Consider the following 20719-nt stretch of genomic DNA (forward strand, 5'->3'; position numbering starts at 1 on the left):
ACCCTTCCCTTTTTGTTTGCGAGTGTTCGCGTGCCGATGTGCCAATGTCTAGTCGTCCTTGATAGCTTAAAAACCTCATTGTCTACAAAGATATGCGTTTCCCCGTTTGTGAGCGTGCTGTTAGCAAGCATGGCTGGATTTGTTTTTGTGATGGTAGGAATCACTGTCGTGGCCAAGTTGGTATTACACGTATGCATAATATTGTGCGAATTAATACAGACTCAATCCTGCTGTGTTTTGGTCTACTCCATCTCCACCGCTCCACAGCTAGATCCTATGGCTGTTGGCACCTAGACGTCTGCTCCAAACACATAACTCCTCCTAATACCCGTCCTACTGGCTTTTACCCGTGAAGATCCGGGGTAGAATAGGTCTTCAGGAACCCATGCGTGTCGTAAGAGGCGACTAACGGGATCGGGTGGTCAGGCTCGCTGACTTGGTTGATGCATGTCATCGTTTCACAATTGCGTAGATTGATGCTCATGATATCAATCACTGGAGTGTCTGGTCCAGACTCGATTATTTACAAACATATAGCTGGAATATTGCTGAATATTGCTGAACAACAAAGCAAACCAAACTTACTGGCTTTTGGACCTTTTACTAGTGAGTGGGCCAGCGCCTGCTTTCCTTATGGGAGGCATCGCGTATCCAACTAAAGCAACATGGAGGAGGTGAAATTATTAACACCCGGACGTAATGGTTGGGGAGTAAATTGAGTAACGTCATATGACCTTGGGTAGTGACGTTAAAGGGCATTTGGGGCTTTTACGTCGGGTTCAGCATTATTGCACTTAGGTCGCGACGTTCATATAACATTGTTAACATTCTACGTACTAGTGTGTATCACTGTTTTAACAGTGTTCCAGTTATATCACAGTGTGTCAGCTTAATGTGGGAGGAAAGCCTGAAGTGATGCAGGTCTCAGACGTTTACCACTTCGGTGAAAACCATGAGTACGGGTATGGTGCTGACAAACCTAGAAACATAATCGGGGGCGGGCGAACCGGGATTCGAACCCACAATCAAAGGTTTCTGGCGTGCCAAAGGGACGCAACTCTGCACAGCGAATTGCGGCGCCTCAGTCGACTGGGCCAGCTATGCCCCCTGTTACACAATGCAGTAATACAGTGACTTGTACGTTGATTTAGCATTTATATCTCCGGGTGAGTGATACAGATCAATAAGAAGCAGGTGGGTAATAAGCATTTTATTCACCCTAGAGCAGTGTTGACGTTATGCAGACACCATTTGTGATGTAATACAATATAATTGTTGAAGTGATGTGTGATGACATTGCTGCCTGTCTTTGATGACATCATATTGACACTGTCAGCTTATCGATACGTTTTGTAATAGTGTAAACACATGAGAACATGGGCCGTATTGGCCAGATTAGTGCCTACATGTTGACTGGAAATATCTGGGTCATTTTAATACACGTGAATCGTGGCGTCTCAGACGACTGGGCCACCCTGCCCTGATTCAACCTTGAGATAACAGTCCATGGTCGACTTTATCAGCCATGAATGTTGATGACATACAATCAACCACGTCACCACTGGATATATTTTAGTCGCCTCTTATGACAAGCAACACGAATGATATATTCAAATATGATCACTGACACCTGGATTTTTGTGCATTGAAAATCTATATACATTTATATGACAAGGTATCATATACAGTCACATCAAAACGTAATCTGAAAATTATTTCTCTCATTAGTTTTAATTCAGAAAAATAATCGAGTGAGGTCGGATGATTTTATCTATTTCAGTTTTAAGTGTGAGTGAGTGAGTTGGATTTAACGCCGCTTTTAACAGTATTCCAGTTATATCACGGCGTGTCAGCGTAATGTGGGAGGAAAGCCCGAAGTGATGCACGTCTCAGACGTTTACCACTTCGGTGAAACCCACGAGTACGGGTATGGTGCTGACAAACCTAGTAACATAATCGGGGCGAACCGGGATTCGAACCCACAATCAAAGGTTTCTAGCGTGCCCAAGGGACGCAACTCTGCACAGCGAATGTATGTATGGATATCAATGTCATAATGTTTGATGTGACAACACATGCTTGTAACGTCCCTGTTCACACTTGGAGTTACCACACTTCGATGAGTCCCATGGCGGTCTCATTACGGACATATATATCTTTGAAAATAACTCCACGTGAAGTGTAAACGTTTCAACAGCAAGTGTGTGGGATTTTACGAACTGAACGTTCGCATACATCCATCGAGTGACTGACTATCTAGCCTAACAATATGATTCCTGTATCACGGCTTGACATAAAGCAAGGCAATACACAGATGCTACCACAGCGCTAACCAGTCAACTGTGTACATGTGTTGCACTTTAGTAAGGCTAGCTGGGATACACACCGGTAATTATTATGCTGCATCGTGAACACATGTGTAACAAAAAATACAAATTCGCACCAATCACCCTTCAAAACATATTTATAATTCTCAAAAACTATTTTCTCATCAAGTAAAAAGAAAACAAAGTATTTACCTGTCTCATTTTAGTAGCGACAGTAACATTTATCAGATTGATAAGGTTGATGTTGCTGCCGTGGTGTCATCTGCTTTTTTCGTATGATTAAGTATCAAGTCCGCCTTGACTAAGGTGTCCCTCTGTACACATTACTATAAGGGGCAGTTATACATTTTTGCTTTTTTATAGCTTAACGAAAGAATCTAGTCCCATTGCTCTGACAATTTCAGTAAGATAAAGAAAACTTGCCACACGTCAGAGAATCTACTTTACATCTGATATTAATCTTTATTTCATGCATATTTACTTAATGATATAATATATCAATAATATCTCACGTGTTTCAATCATGGATCTGAGCATTTCATATTTTCCTAAGAAACTCTCCTGCGTTTCTGCCATGGCTTACCTAAGAAAATCGCATCTGTATCTGCCATGGATCTGTGCGTTACATATTTACTTCAGAAAATCAGTCATGTAGCTGTTAACTTGGTCCGGAGTGTCAATAATAACCTGATGACATGCCTCCTGTATGTATTTGACTGTGTGATTGTCTACAGCATCAGCAGCAGCGGCCAGACCTGTCTCCAGGGCGGCATCCTTGCAGCCCCAGATTGTCAGCACAGGGCAAGAGATCTTAGGGATCCTTCTCACAGGGAACTGGATTTTGGCTCGATAGTAATTGATGGCAGCTGTGGCAGCACCTGGTGGTAGGAAACAAGGGCTAACATGGAAAATACATTGTTAAATAAATAAAAATAAGAGCGACAATGTCCTCTCCATATTCAAAAGGAATATATGCCAAAAGCAGAGTCGTTTGTACGATTCCGACAATATGATGAGCACGTGTTTATGAGTCACTATGAAATAGTGATGATATAAGGTGTTCGCGGAAAGGTAAGCATATCTGCTCGAGTCTTTATAACTATGAGTCGCAGTGCCATAAACTACGGGGGTTCAAAGTGTCCTTGCTATCTAGGCAATGCTGAAATCTGAACCCCCTGTGGAGATTCAAGGTTAGGATAGGTGCCCAAACAATCTGCATGAGTTGCTGGCTGATCGAAAAAACTCTTCTCTGCTCTAGGCAATACTAAAATCTAACCCCAAATTTGGGATTCCAGGTAAGAATAGGTTCTAAACAACCTATTCTTGTAGCATGAGGCGACTTAACCCATCGGGTAGTAGGCCACGATAAATTAGCTGACTGCCCCGACGGTGAGAAATGATGTTCATAACGTCAATCAGTGGTTTAACTTTGTGGAACAGGGCCTTTATATTCACTGGCAATTGACCCTTTGGTCCCTGTGTTCCCACAACTACTCGAAGCTCCGGGCGGAGACGAATGTAACACTTACACTGTCCATGTACGTCAAAGTACGAGAAGTTAAAATATCAATGGCCGATATCATTACTGAGTGGCCATCAGTTACCCTTCCATGTGGTATTATTCCAAATACACCATGAAGAGATACAAGGATCTCCATTCAGAACATGGGGCTCAATCCCCGGCCACATCGTACCAGAAGACGGTAAGAGATGGAATTTGTTGTTACCCCCGCATGATGCTCGGCCTTAAGGAGCTAAACCAAGGACTGATCGGCTCGGAGTCTGTATACTGTATCTGAGTGGGACATTCGTGTTAAACTGCGGCATGGTATCTCAGTGGGCTAGCACTATAAAATTAGTCTGGACAAGTTCAAGCAGCCATACAAACAAACAAACAAACACACACACACAAACACACACACACACACACACACACACACACACACACACACACACACACACATGTATAAGTGCAATAATCTTTAACGTGACGTTTATCTCCATGTCACCTCACCTCAAAGAACGTCATACGACTTTTGCTGAGGAGTTGCTACAACATTCAAGGCCTTTCAAAAAGTGTTTTAGTTGACATTTGAACGACATTTGACGAATTTGACGAATCAGTGACATGCAATTCCATATTTCGACTTGCACCATATATAAGTTCCCTTTTCTTTTTCAGGTGTCCAATGGACGTACCTTTGCATGTGTGAGTGTGTTGGGGGGGGGGGGGGGGGGGGGGGGGCAAGGATATTCTCACCTTTTCGCGAAAACCTGGTACCATCATTATTTGATAGTGATTCATAAACATGTGCTCATGTTACGATCGGATATAAACAGGCCAATGGAAATTAGCTCATGTTTTGACACTTTTCAAAAGAGGTGATCCAACACTATCCTCAAATTATACCAATATATTTGATTAACTGTATCGAACGAGTTGTGTTCAAGCACTTGCACAATTATTTTCATGTTAATTTGTTATTGAACAAATACCAATCAGGATTCCAAGCCGGTCACTCGACCGTCCACCAACTGGTGGAATTATCAAGTGTGCAAAGCAGTCGTTAACAAAGTCTATTGTATGGTATTCTTGTGATATTTCAAAAGTGTTTGATACAGTATGGTGGAGTGGGCTCATATATAAATAGACATGTTATAGTATAAACGATTAATTCCTGGAGTGGCTGGCTGATTACGTAACAGCTCGCAAACGATCTGTCTTTTCAAATGGAACATTGTCTGATACTGAAAAGTATGGTGTGCCACAGAGATCGGTACTTTGCCTTTTCCTGTTCCTGTTGGAGTGAGTGAGTGAGTTGGGTTTAACGCCGCTTTTAACAGTATTCCAGTTATATCGCGGCGTGTCAGCTTAATGTGGGAGGAAAGCCCGAAGTGATGCAGGTGTCGGACGTTTACCACTTCGGTGAAACCCACGAGCACGGGTATGGTGCTGACAAACCTAGAAACATAATCGGGGCGAACAGGGATTCGAACCCACAATCATAGGTTTCTGGCGTGAGCAGGGACGCAACTCTGCATAGCGAATCGCGGCGCCTTAGACGACTGGGCCACCCGTGCCCCCTGTTCCTGTTGGATGTGAAGTTTGGGACGTTTGTACCAAAGAGCAGAGTGACAGATTAGAAAAACTCTAACAAGAAGCAGCAAGTCTACCAAGCTATTCTTCTGTCAAAAAAAATAAAATTGGGAACTTCCTGGGAACCCTTATCAGAGCGTAGGAAAAAACGTAGATTGTGTTTATTTTATAAATTATATAACAATACACACAGTCATACCTTAAAGATCTATTACCTCACTCTGTCGGTACAAACATTACACACAACCTTAGAACTGCTCATAACATAACTATGCCTTTACTACGAACAAAGATTTATGAAAACTAGTACTCGTTTATACCATCATCTATTAAAATGTGGAATAAATTGCCCATTCAACAAAGGAACATGGAAACTTTCTCTCGATTTAAATCCATTGTAAGAACAGATAAATCTACTGTTCCATCAGTTCTCATCTATTCAGATGTATGTAGGATATCGGGCCATATTAAATTGTTACCGCAATATTTCATCATATTTCTCATATGGTCTCAGGAAAATTAACATAATACAACCACAATTAAGACATGGTGACAGTGAATTTTAAAAATGGCCTAGAAAAGCCGATTTGGCAGCCCATGTGAAAATTAATGTCAGTTTTACATTGAATGCCCTATCACAATTGTTTATTGTGAGAGATACTTGGGATTTTAATATTGACCTGTTTTGGTTGGCGATGCAGTTTTACCTAATCATGTGAACGAAAAAATTTGTAGGAATGCACATACATAATTATATAAAGAATACAAAAAGGTTTGAGTGAGCAGTGTTAATGTACATACGTTTCTCTATTTCTTATCCTTTCCTTTCTGTCATTAAATTTAATTGTAAATATGCATGCATATAAAGCTTTGGGAGAGGGCGTTCTAAGTTGTAATAACTTGGGCCCAATGCTTTTCATGAGAATGAAATATGAATTTGTTTAAACTGTCTAATCCTTTTCTTTTGAATATTGGAAACGGTTTTGTCGTTTGTATTCTAACAGTCTATTAAAGCAATATATTAAATCTGGGACATAGCAACAACCTCCACAACAATCTGTTGAACCTAGGACATTGCCACACGTACGGCCTTGCAATGCCATCTACAGCTTGAGTAGGTTAAATGACTCCTCCTACTGCCACAACTCTATCCCAATAGTTACTATAGTATTTTTGCTTTTAACCATTACGTTGTAATTACCTGGTCTAGAGAAAGCATATTTATAGGCCTCTACATCCTCAGTGTTACATGTCTCTGTGAAGATGATTTCCAGAGCTTTCATGTCATTCGTTCTCAGCATAAATTCGGGGAGAAATGGAACTTGGAAGAAGAAAGTGTACCTGAAACAAATAATGCGTTTTGTATAATGGTACTCGGAAAATGACAAAGATGATATAATCTACTGAAAGTCGACGATGGAGCTCTGTGGCTCTGTAGCTCAGATAAAGTCTTTTGTAATGTAGTGTTACTATTATTCGGCCAGAAAGGTAATACAAGGGTAAAGAAATATCAGAAATAACAGAAGTGTGTAAACGACAGACTTCCTCACATCACGTTATGAACATAATAACGTATGCATGACCGGCTATGTGGACGCCAAGAAATACACATCCATCCTGATTGCTATGGCACAGATGGCAGCAGCAGCCGCAGCTGAACATGACAGTCAAATGTTCACAAAATCCACAAAAGTTAACAATTGTTAGTATCAGTTACCACGTCACTGCATATCACAAATTCATAACAATATACTAGTATGAAGAAATGCCTGGGACAAGAATAACATTTTGCAATATGGCTGCCATCGTGGTCATGTTGCAACTGGAAACTACTCGGGGGACAATTTTATTGAGACACCACAGCTGGAATCATATACTGTGAATCATGAAATTAATGCGAGCATGGAATTAACGAATCTTCCTTGCTCGCATTAATTAGGTGACACATTCTCCTCTGGACATATTGGCCTCTAATGTCACACCACGTTCACTGCACACGTGTCAAGTGTAGCCATTTTGTTTACAAGTTGATCAAGTAGTTCGGACAGTCGTATGCTATATGGGATGGGATTTTTGTTCCTGTTAACCTTGTCAAATAATCTATAAATTACAAGCAAACCTCTCTCTCTCTCTTACACACACACACACACACACACACACACACACACACACGCACACGCACAGACAGTGAAATGTGTCCAGGAGTCCGTTCAACAATGCGATCTTAGCGCTACGTTTTTCATAAGTCATAAGTCCATGTTACAGTATGTGAGCTACGGTCGCCTTAGCGCAAAGACCGCTTAGTTGAACGGGGCCCTGTACACCAACAGCCGCGGTAGCCACTGCTCGTTTACGTTTAAAAGGATTGTTCTGAGAAACATGTTCAATCTCTGTCAGCAACTTGACCTATCTTATTTTAACATGCCCTATTTGGAACGTAATGCTACTAATTTCATGGCAAGTAGATCAAGTTTATGTAGATTGGGTGGGGAGCTATCATCTCATACTTAATCATGGGAAATATCAGTCTACAGTCGTAGTGTTATTGTTTGCTGATTATTGTGATTGCAGAGTTACTCGCATTTGCCTTATGACGCATTTTTGGCTAGAGGCGACACTCGCTTTAATTTGGGGAAGCATTAGTTTCAGGGTAAGTACACAACATTTAATCAATAAAAGCACAGCGGTTTCAAGTGAGATTTCGTAAATGATGTGAAACGTGACCCTACCTCAAATGAGCCAAAAATATTCTTCCTAATGAAATCCCAATGTACCAGTATATAACCAATATCAACTATTCAAGACATTAAAAACCTTTCTCTCTTGCTATGGTCTTGTAGGTGGGGTCAAATCAAGCTTTAAGAAGCACCTCCTGTGGACTCATGGGTGAACTGTTCCCATGGTTACCATTGGTAGATATAAGACGTATAGTTCTGTGCCGTTAGTCAGTGCAGAAGAGAATCAATATAGTTTTGTTACCAAGATTTCCTGAACTGCGACAAATGCTTCCACATGTAGCTGTAAAAGATGCCTGGATGGGGGCAGTTCATTACAATCAGTTTGTCGACCAGTTCTGGGTGCATGGCAGTGAATGTCCAGGCAATAACGCCACCCCAGTCATGGGCTACCAGCACACAGGATCTGTAGCCTAAAGGACAGAAGCAGGTGAAATATACATTGTTCTCATGTCTAGATTCCACACAACATAAGAGAGGAATTAAAATACATATATTTATCTAAATATGTATCATTTTTATCACGCTTATGTTCATTCATTTGGCAAATGTATACATATATATTGTATAATATCTTTGTGCAGGCTGATTGTTGATTTACAAGGAAAAACTTAAATGCTCAAAAAGTTTGAAGTTTACTACTTTTTTCAAGAACAATATTCCGTACATCCATTGATAAACTAGAACCAGGAATTCTATGCCATAGCAAAATATTTAACCTTTGTTTCATTTTTCTTTAGGAATCAGCACAACTTACTTTAATTCTAAATTGATAAATATCAGACAGCGCTTGGTTCTCTGGTTTACAAAGTTACATACAGAAATATCAAACCTATCTTCAGCATGTTCAGTTCAACGCTTCCAAACTGAACTACAGCTGGGTCGTGTCGATATATCCCTGCATTGATTACATGGTGGGGGATATAGATATCATTATCATGACAAAGGTGGTTGCATTGTTTTTCGTTTGGTTATTTGTTTGTTATTAAGAGTCGCAATATTCCAGCTACATCATGGCGGCATATACATAATTGATTCTGGGGAAAATCCAGTAACTGGTATTAAAGTCAGGGCACGATGACACACAATCTACCAAGTCACTGATCTTTACCATCAATCCATTAAGTCGCCTCTTACAAACAGCTGGCATCAAATACTAACCCGGAATTGCTCAAGGTAGATTATAATGTTACCTAGAGCAGGGATGACTTGTTTAAGATCGGCCACCATCTTGGACACCTTGTAATTGGCAACACCGGGAGGCTTGTCGGAGTCACCATAGCCTCTCAAATCAATGGCCACAACCCTAGTGGAAAATAACACAGATCGTCAAACTTGTGATGTGATTAGAATGGAGAAACAAAAACAAATGCCATAGGTATCAGTGTGTAGGGAACCACAAAGTGCTGGTAACAGAGTTGGTAACTGTCTCATGGGTGGTTACGTTTTGATCATACGTTCCGCCCTGACGGGGTGGGTAACACTTATGTTTTGATAGTCCCTTACTCTCAGATAGGATGGCTTACTTTCTGAAAAGTAGTTATGACTTTATAGACTGTTACCTTATCATAGGGCAGGTAACTTTCTGATAATGACGGGCACGCTTGGATAGTCAGTACCTTTCTGATAGAGTGGACCACTCTCTGAAGAGGTTGATTATGTTCTGGTGGGAGCTTTCTGATTAAGATGGAAACAGGTCTTTGAATTTGATGTGGGAAGAAGATCCCGGAGTGCTGCAGATATCGATATCAGACGTTTTCAACTGTAGCCATGACTTAGAACCAAAGATCACAGGTTTCCTCTGCTCAGCAAATTGGACAATTGATTCAATATATCGAGTTTACTTCACAACTTTAAATATGTCATCAATATCACCATGATCTTATTGGAAATACTCAGTAAACATAGTAAATCAGTCTCATGAAAGCTGTCATGATCACCTGTAATCCTTCTTGAACTCACGCAGCTGATATCGCCATGAGTACCAGAACTCTGGGAACCCATGCACGAACAGCATCAGTGGCTTGGCCTCGTCGCCCTGGGCAACGTAGTGGATCCTTACCTCTTGACGTTAGAAAAGCACTGTAGACATGGTGCAGTATTTGCATACATTTGATTCGAAACAAATGGGTCACAAACCTTTTATTGATAATAATTTAACCGGTTTCACGTCTATTAATTCTACATATCCTATCAACGACTTTAGCATGTGCCATGTCATTAATAAAATTAATAACGAACGCATAAACAGAATTAACATGATTAACTTCACTGATAACGAAAACCAACACTGGCATGGTTGGCTTCTTCATAAATGTTCATAATCAAAATAATATACTCAAAAACAAAAGTTCCTGTGACACCAATATTTTAGTGGATTTTTCAAACAAGTAAAATTTTCAATATTGTAGTGCATATATGGAATCAAGTCACAAAAACGCAACTTCTACAGAAAAGCATGCATTCCATGCAAAAGTTGAGTTTTATGCAAGCCCCATGCATTTCACTACCCAAGAATGGGTATAAAATATATGTGCGTTAACGGGATTCCATATGCATTGTTTTGCATCGTACTGACAACAACCACTCAGAAAAACAACAAAATTTCGCAATTATTCAACATTACGAAATGCCACGCCTGTCCGAAAATGAGCGCCTGCGAGCCATTGTTATGCTTGAAGCAGGATCGAGTCAACGTGATGTTGCAAGACAATTTAACGTCCACAGAAACACCATTTGGTGTTTATGGCAACGTTGGCAACAGACGAATACAGTCAGAGACCATCCTCGGAGTGACAGGCCACGTGTAACCAATAATCGACAAGACAACTGGATTCGTACAACACACCTAAGAAATCGATTCCAGCCAGAAAAAGTGACTGCAAGAAGCACCCCTGGCCTTCGACGAATATCTTCACACACCGCACGTTGCCGCCTCAGATGTGCAGGGATTGTTGCCAGAAGACCCGCCAGACGTCCCATTTTGATTGGAAACCACCGTCAAGCACGTCTACAGTGGTGCTGACAGCGCCTACGCTGGACGGCCATTCAGTGGGGACAAGTTCTATTCACTGATGAGTCTCGTGTTCACCTCACCCACAGCGATGGACGGATTCGAGTGTACCGACGTCGAGGTGAACGTTACGTCAATCATTGTGTCATGGAAGAAGATCGGTTCGGGAGCGGCAGCGTTATGGTATGGGGTGGGATTACAGCAAGACAGAGGACCCGTTTGATAGTGGTAGAGGGAAATCTCAATGGACAGCGCTACCGCGACGAGATCATCGGCCCTGTTGTTCTACCGATTTTGCGTCTTCATTGCCCAGGCATTACCTTTCAACATGACAACGCCCGGCCTCATATTTCTCGACTTGTTCAGGATTCTCTTCAACAAAACAACGTGAATGTCATTCCCTGGCCGGCTCGCTCCCCTGATCTCACACCAATCGAGCACATGTTGGTCGAAATGGATCGGCGCCTTCGACGTCAACCACGTGTTCCACAGACACTCAATGAACTTCGAAACATGCTGCAGCAGATATGGACAGATATCCCAAAGGACTTTGTACTACGACTGGTCTATTCCCTGAGACGAAGATGTGTTGCTTGTATCGCAACCAGAGATGGACACGCTATTGATTTGTAAATTGACATTTTGGCATGTTCATGTTTTTTATGAAATCATGCATTTTCTGAAGTCAGTATGGCAAATTAAACCATTTGAACACTTTGAACACTTACAGGAATTGCAAACCGAAATTGTTTATTCAATGTCTGAGGAACTTTTGTTGTTCATTATACATTTGTATACGTGCAATATATACTCAACCGCAAAAGAAACGCAAGTTGTACATAAAATGCGGATAACGTTAAGACCATAAAAGATATGTACATGTAGATAATGTTAAGAAATGATAACAGAGAAAACATTTAATAACAAATGGGCGTTAATTGTTTGATGACAACCACTCGTGTTAATTGAAAATCCCCCCGAAAACAGGGTACCCCAAAAACAGAAAAATGACAAGTGTCAGTCGTGTCCATCAATAGTGTGTCCCCTCCGTTAGCTGCGATACAGGCTGCACATCGCCTTCTCGTTGAGTCGACAAATCTGTGGAAGAAAGCTTGGGTAATCCCTTTCTATTCCCGCCTAACAATGCTTCCAGTTCCTGAAGTATATGTGGCTGCCCTGCAGCCTGAAAATGTCTCCCAATGTCGTCCCAGATATGCCCAATAGTCGGTGTCCGGTGACAAAGACGGCCAGGGCAACACAGAAACTTTGAGGAAGTCCATAGAGACCCGTGCTGGATGACGTGGACTTTGAATGGTTGCAGCTGTCTGTGTTGCTCGTCGCTGTTGGTCACGCAGATGTGTCACCCGGATGTAACGGACCTGCGCTGGAGTAGTAACCCTCGTCCGTCCAGAATGAGGCCGGTCCTGGACACTGCCTGTCTGTTGATGCCTTGCGACCAATCTGGTGTTGGTTAACACATGACATCCAAAGTGCCTCGCCACTGCAGGTGACGTTAATACTGTCTGTAGTATCCCAATGGCAACGCCTCTCTGGAGTCGAGTGTGACATGTTTGGTGTTTTTTTTCATATAGTGGCTTATAAAGAATGGAGAAGGAAATGCACGCATTTTTGCTTGCTGCTGCACGTCTGAAAAACAAACGAGATGAAACGACTGCGTTCCTGGAACGTTCTCAAAATCAATTATGTGAACAGTTTAACAGTGTTTCTTCAATGCGTCTCTTTACGGTTGTATACATTTCTTTTCACAATTTTTTATTTTATGCATTCCACACACACACAAAACTTGACATGCGTTTCTTTTGCGGTTGAATATATCAGGAGATAGAAAGGGTGCAAATATGCGGACCTCGCTATGTTGATGGTTCAGTACTGCTGGACGGTACAGAAATAAGTGTTAACCAAGCGAAGTGTCATATCAAATCAGTTTTTCAAGGATAGACTATATGAACGACCACTGCATCGAGTTTATGTGCAGTGTGTTGACACGATCAGCAACCCTGCAGAGTCCTTCGCTTGGAAGAAGTCGGCTTGACTGAAAAGTGAAACAAAGCAGAAGACTTTCTGTTTGCAGCTCAGGACAAGTCACGTCCCACTCGAAATCGTCAATGTGTGATTTTTCATCAAAATGTAAATATTGAATTAGATTATGCAATGAATGTAATGAGACTGTCCAACACATTGTCAGTGAATGCATATCTTAAGCGACATGGTGTAGTGGCTCGGTCATTTTATATCCGTCTTCGCCATGCTTGTGGTTTTAACACAGAGGTCCATCCATAGTTCGACCCAGAATATGTGAGGGCGTCATGGAAAATGAGAAATACAAAATTCTTTGGAATAGGCCCGTATACAGCCTCAGACGTATCCAGGCCAACAAACCTCTGATCTTGTCCTTTTGATAAATCCAATGAAATCATTTATATCATTGATTTTTTCTGTCCCTTTTGACACTAATGACATTGACAAGATTCAGGAAAAACATGGCAAATATGCGGACCTAAGTGTCACGTTTGCATCCCAAGTATCCGAATCCCTATTGTTCTCAGTGCCTTAAGCTTGGTACCTTCCAAAATGACATTGGGAGAGCACCCGGTTTTGTTACCAGGAATACAGCCCTTCTGACAATCTGGGTAATGCAGAAGGCTTCAGTGTTGTGGAGTGTTAACATTCTCCGACAAGCTCTGTGAGGGTGCAGCTAGGCAGCGCTTCCTCGTAGTCCCATTCGCTGTCTGGGCTGCGTGTAGAGGGGGCAAGGGCCCTGAGCTGATGAGCCTAACCAGCCTGACTGTGCCAGGATCATCCAAACCCTCTTTGCTGGATTTTGTTTACTTTGATATTCTGAATGTGATAATAATAATAACGTGTATATAACTGATAATAAATCATCAATGTATAATTGATGTCGGTATCAGTGTGTCTCAACAGCCGATTAACACTCACGTATATGGAACAGGTGAAAAGAAATGATTTCCAAATGAGTCAGTACAAGTGACCGTGACTGTTCTATTTTCGTGCAAAGTCCACAAACCACCAGTATTCAGGATGGTGATAAGTATGTCACGACTGCACTCGCTTGTGAAGAGTTAAGTGTGCGATTGAGGCCAATGTTGATCCATGTTATACAACTTAATGTCGTGAAATCTAACTTGACGTTAAAGGTGTAAAGCATATATGGAGCGTCTGCATATATTATGAATGTGGCAAAAATTTGCAAAGGACAAATACAGTGTTCCGCTTTGACACAAGCTATGATTGCTTCTCTCGGACACTTACTCACCTCCAAGTGAACATAGCCATGCGTCCCCAAGTCCGGGTTGTTTAGAACTGATGGCATCACATCTCGTTTTTTACGAGTGAAAAAAGCGATAGGGTGTCTCACAAACCATATAAATAAAGCGAACAAAATGAATGTTGAATAAAAACAGCCCAGTCCAAAGGAAATCCACCTGAGAAAAATGTCTTTGATCGCCATACTTCCTGGTTGGGAAAATCAAAAGTGCTGACGAGAATGAGTAGAAACGAAATAAGTTCCACCCTTATGTAGATAATAATGCGCGGACTTTGACCCATGTCATAAGCTGTATAGTTGAAGCGAAATCGGGTTTAACGTTGCGTTCAAGATCATGGCACTTATATAGTGACGTTCATAAGCTGTATATCATTGATAACACTTTACGTACTGGTCCACGGATTCCTCACTCAAGAGTTGAGGTGATTAGGTGCGAATCAAAAACGACCAGCCCACTTTAATCACACTTACCCATATTCCTAGTCAGCAAGTACGGACTAGTCTGCTTTATACGGCAAATATTTGTGTATGCTCTGTTAATACCCGTATCGATAAGCCAGGAGTGGCAACATGGTGTCTACAATGACAGGCGACCATCCCATTACATAACTGCATAACGTCAACAATGCTGTATCGTGTATAAAATCCTCATTTCTAAATAACGCTTGCTTCGTATGGGTTTGTATTACCTGTTGGAGATATCACTGTTTAATTAACATACACATTGTGTAATAACATCAGGGGCTAGCTGGGTTATCTAACTGAGACGTCGGTTGTAGATTGCAACTGCTCCAAGGCGGATAATCTGCTCCCGACAGGCTCTACAACTTATCGTGAAACTGAGGAGATGAATTGATATAACTTAAAATCAAAACTAGCAGACTGGTGACCCTATCTAACCTAACGATATGACAGCTGTGTCATGACATAACATATCGCAAAGTGATGCGCCGACACCATTTGGAATCATCGCAGCCCTAACCAGTTTACCATGTATGGTGTTTCAGGAAGACTAGGTGGGACACACTGGTAATTGTTGTGCTGCTTTGTGAACACAGTTAAAACAAAATACACAAATAAGTGTAAATCACTATTAAAAAAGGACTTATAATTCTCTAAACCTATTTTTCATCAACTAAACATAAAACAATAATATTTTACCTGTATCATTTTAATAAGCGATAGTAACATTGATCAATAGGAGAGATTTAACAAGCTGTCGTTATCTTTGACGCTGTGACATCACAAAAATGGGTGCCATTTTTGGCAAAGTCTGATTGCTCCCGACAGAACGTTGAATTGCGTAACATGACAAATAGCTCAACTGTGTGGACAGTAGGATTCTGTGGCATTATGTCTGATGGCACAATTAAAGCTACACGGTGTTGATAAGGTTCGTGTGACTGCCAGGGGTGGCATCTGTTTTGTTCCTATGGTTCTGTATCGTCCCCCCATGTGGTAGGCCCTTTGTGCACATTACTATTAGGGCAGTTTTATTTTCAGGCTGTTTGTTAGTTTTACAAAAAAATCAAGTTTCGTTACTTCACATGTTTCTGAAAATGTCACTAAGATCTCCAACATAAAAACACATGCCACACTTTAGAGTTAGTGAGTATGGTTTTACGCCGCTTTTAGCAATATTCCAGCAATATCACAGCGGGGGACACCAGACAAACTTCAGAGAACCTACGACATATCTGATACTTGTCTCCATTTTGTACCTCCATTTTGATCATTTGATAATATGTACTCTTAAAAAAGAAGGGGATACTTAGAAATAACTTAAAATTTCAAAGTTGACGTTTTGGCATCATTAGTGCGTAATACCTCCACGATCTGTTAAACATTCATTCTCTCGACATTTCGCAATGGCGAGTGGAGAGAGTATGTCCCACTCCTCTTGCAGCTCCTGGTTCAGAGAACGTGGTCGGTGGCCCAGGACGTTGACGCACACGTCTCCCTATCATGTCGATTGAGGTATTAAAATCTGTTTTAAAATCTGTAAAGTTACTATGTAGGGTTTACTTGCTTCCATAGAAAAATCGAAAATGCACTGTTAAATTCTTGCAATTTCTTTTTGACTGTGAGTTATATTTACATTTCAAGCATTTATTTACACATAATTCACTTAAGAGTTACACATGATTCACCCAGTGTGTTGATTGATCTAGGGCACTATTGAGCCTTATATTTTAACAAATAATACTCTTGACAATCGTCCATTAAAGTGAAGCCTTTTGTGTTTTCCAAACACTCATCATGGTCCCTATATACAGAAATACCTTTGTGCGTGATTTTCCAGGCGGGGAGAGCACACTAAAACATCCCACGTGTTTCAGGGAATGTGTGCAGATTGAAAGAACTGTCCTACATATCTTCACCTACCACCTGTCACATTACATCGTACATTAAACATCAGTTCTCCATCTGAAGCGACTGGTTGAACGAGGCCCGTGTGGACAAAATCAACTAAGACACCATTAATGTATAATGGAAAATGTTAAGATATTTAGAATGCTATTTCCTCTACCAACTTACTACTTTATAAAGCCACAGGTTGTCGTGTAAGTCCGTTAAGATGAAGCGCTTTAACTCTACATTCTCAATATAGTCTCTATCACAAGTGTTCATACTGTCACTGTTCATCGTATTTAAAGCAAACACTTTTGAGACGCCATGTTCCCTCTACTCTCAACACTGTCTCTATCAGAAGTGTTTGGTCTGTGTTCAGTCCGACATGGCCCGGGTAGTGAAAAGCAACAAGCCTCAATGTATCACGGAAAGAGTGTGTATCTATAGGCTAGTGTTATATCTGCAGACATACCATTTATGCTGTTTATTATATTTTCTCAAGAATATCAATGTCACAAGTGTTTGGTCCAACTTGGTCCGGGCTGTCATAATCAGCTTAAAATGTACCATCACATGTGTTTAGACATGCAGAATAGTATAACTTCTACCTAAATACCACTTTGAAATGTCACAGATCGTGGTATTTAAAACAAACACGTTGCTCAATGCGAATCTCTCTTTCCTCACAAGTGTTTACTCCGGCTTGACGTCACAAGACAAATACGTCGTGTAAATAACTCTTCGTTCAGCCCTCTGTATGTCATAAAAGTCTATAGTTGATGTGTTTACTAGATGACACAGTAAATTGTCATTGCACGGAATCCATATCTCCTGCGTACCTCCATTCTCACCTCTACTAAGTATAAATGATCTCTGACAGAAATATCCGAATATCCTTGTTGGATTGTTCAACATGATGAAGGACAAATTAATCTTGTGACATTGTTGTTAGTTCACCTCTTATATTCACAGTGAGTGTGTGAGTATGGTTTTACGCCGCTTTAAGCAATATTCCAGCAATATCTTACTTACTTAATTATAATTGTATAAGTTAACGTTATCTCTGAAACTGCATTCTGTTACCATGCTTGTAACTGTTTTGTTACTATAAACAAGTTGCACTGGTTTACCAATGTAGGTTTGTTCTTGTCTGTGCGCATACTCAAAACATAGAGATGTCACTTATCACATAATACTGGAATTTCATATTTTCGAGGGAAATGAAATTCCCATTAAAGTCAGACATATTAACGGAAAGCTGAAATTACAATATCTTTGATTTGTTAATTAACCGTCACGGATGTATAAGTTAACGTTATCTCTGAAACTGCATTCTGTTACCATGCTTGTAATTGTTTTGTTACTGGAGCGTTATTAATATAAACAAGTTGCACTGGTTTACCAATGTAGGTTTGTTCTTGTCTGTGCGCATACTCAAAACATAGAGATGTCACTTATCACATCATACTGGAATTAAGTAACTAAACTCATTCAAAGGCCGCTTTTGTTTCTCAATGACCAGTGAATTTTTCGGGTATGAAATATTATTTCTCGTATTAATAGTGATATAGAGATTATATATATGTGTCATACTGATTATACGAAACGAGTGTCAGAATTCTTGTATTTCCCGAGCGAGAGCGAGTGTATTACATGAATTCTTACACGAGTTTCGTGAAATTAGTGTGACAGACCAGTGAGTGTCATAATTTCTTTATTACCCATTATTTCTTACTTCTTATCAGCTCCCCTAAATAATGCAATGCTCACCACCGTGTTATTTCTAACACTATATGGGTAACAAATAGAGGTTATTATATGAGTGGTCATACTATGTTTACACACGAGTGTCTAAATTCCGGTATTTCGCGAGCGAGAGCGGACATGTTTGTTTATAAACAGTTAAAGTAGTCCCTACTTGACCTTTTATATTTGCATTTCTATCCGCAATTGACCCAAAACGGATATCGTAAGACTTGTAGTTAAGCTAATAAATTCATTACACCAACATTGCCGCAAATAGAAGGCAACATCTTTAATGCTTCGGTCCGCCTACGCAACCTGTCAAGATCTAATCATGCGGAATAATCCTTTGCCTAGTTTTTCCTTTCCATGTGTTTATAGCTGCAAATCAAATAAAAACGACGAATGTTTTATCTCCAAAACATAAAGTATTAAGACTGGCGTGTGATCTGGTCAGGGTGACCTCCCATTAGTTACGCGTCCCATTTGTCACACACGTCTATATCCTCAGCCTTGCGGAGGCCAGGGGGATTAATTAAGACAAAATGAAAACCCGACCATACTACAATCAGCAACTATCACTAAAATTCACACAACCTGGGACAGCTGCGCCCATATATACACTAATGGATGCAATAATCTTATCAACAACAGTGCTGGTTACGGGATCCATAGCCACTGCTCCAAACCCCAAGCACACTCGGTTCGCCTGTGTGATGGTCAGTCAGTATTCACGGCTGAATTGGAAGCAATTCATCGTGCACTCAATCTCATACCGGAACTTCCGGAAGCAAAGGCAGTGGTCCTATCATACTCGCTAAGTGCACTTCAAGCCATCATGATCAGCGGCAGAAACTCAAATTCCAGGCCAAACACAGTCAACAACATTTTATACGAATATTACAAAACTATCGGACCAAGGGCAACAGCTGGAACTGTGTTGGATCCTCTCTCACATAGATATTCATGGAAATGAAAAAGCAGACTCACTGGCGAAGCTAGCTCTAGGCAAAGCGGATATACAGCCTATTCCCTTTAGTAAACTAGAGATAAAAAGCAAAATCAAAGCCTCTATAGCAGAAAGATAGCCCAGTGGGACGCAAGTAACACCATGTTATCTGTTGTTTGTGTCATGAGGAATAGCAATGGCCTTGGATATGACCGCTGTATGTACAGGTATTGTTGTAGCCTTCAACTCTTATCATGTCGCGTCAAGGCCACTATCAGAAGTAAGCCAAGGCTGGGACGCCCTGACCTGCACTACGTGACACTGGCAAATACAGGTCCGTAACGCTGTGTTATGCAATAACACAAAACTGAGACAACTCGTTATATACTACTCAACAGACGTTAAAGAACACCCGAGTATTTCATATTACTATAGTGTTCTTTAACTTCTTTGATGTACTAAATCGGGGCGGTCGGGTAGCTTAGTGGTTAAAGCGTTCGCTCGTCACGCCAAAGACCCGGGTTCGATTCCCGACATAGGTACAATGTGTGAGGCCCATTTCTGGTGTCATTCGCCGTGATATTGCTGGAATATTGCTAAAAGCGGCGTAAACCCATACTCACTCACTCACTAAATCATTTGCACAGTGCTTCATTCTGCTTGTTACCCAATGGGAGCCGGGCTAGTATTGGACCCCTGCAAGCAGTGATCGTTTTAAGAGTCGACTGATGGGAATCGTGTTGTCAGACTCAGTGACTTGGAAACTGAGAGACCGCGTACCTCGACGTTGCTCATAATATCAACCATTGGTTTGCCTGACCTGGACTCGGTTATTTGCTTCAGTAATCCAGATCAGGTTAGGTCTTCATGTTTTTCTTGACGGGATCACTTAAAATTGGGATCAGGGCCAACTTGCACAAAGCGATCTTAGTGTCAAGATGATCGTAACTCCCATACTTTAACATAGCCTTACGATCGTCTTAGCGCTAACATCGCTTTGTGCAAGTGGGCCCTGGTGGTTGAAATATGTGTAAAAGATGATCATGTGTTTTATCGTTATCCTCCGACGTGGTTGGTCGCTTCGAATTCTCAGGTTGTGTTGTCCGGAAACAATCACGTGTAATCATTGCTGAATGGCGCGTAGAACATTCCTTCACTTCAGTAATAGTATAGTTGTATTTGCAGAGTTAGTA

General features: G+C 41.0%; 1 protein-coding gene across 1 annotated transcript; it reads right to left on the minus strand.

Annotated features, from left to right (window-relative positions):
* Positions 1 to 1221: 1221 nt before the first annotated feature.
* LOC139467036 (epoxide hydrolase 4-like) lies at positions 1222 to 14715 on the minus strand. Its single transcript, XM_071248751.1, has 6 exons — positions 14467 to 14715; positions 10100 to 10223; positions 9353 to 9465; positions 8404 to 8572; positions 6626 to 6765; positions 1222 to 3205 (listed from the first exon to the last, which is right to left on the minus strand). Exons 1-6 carry the CDS (start codon positions 14663 to 14665, stop codon positions 2958 to 2960), a joined length of 993 nt encoding a protein of 330 aa, XP_071104852.1. The 5' UTR covers positions 14666 to 14715; the 3' UTR covers positions 1222 to 2957.
* Between the last annotated feature and the right edge of the window lie 6004 nt (positions 14716 to 20719).

Source organism: Haliotis cracherodii, unplaced genomic scaffold (genome assembly GCF_022045235.1).
Source record: "Haliotis cracherodii isolate W230 unplaced genomic scaffold, xgHalCrac1.p SCAF_1, whole genome shotgun sequence".
Lineage (NCBI taxonomy): Eukaryota > Metazoa > Mollusca > Gastropoda > Lepetellida > Haliotidae > Haliotis > Haliotis cracherodii.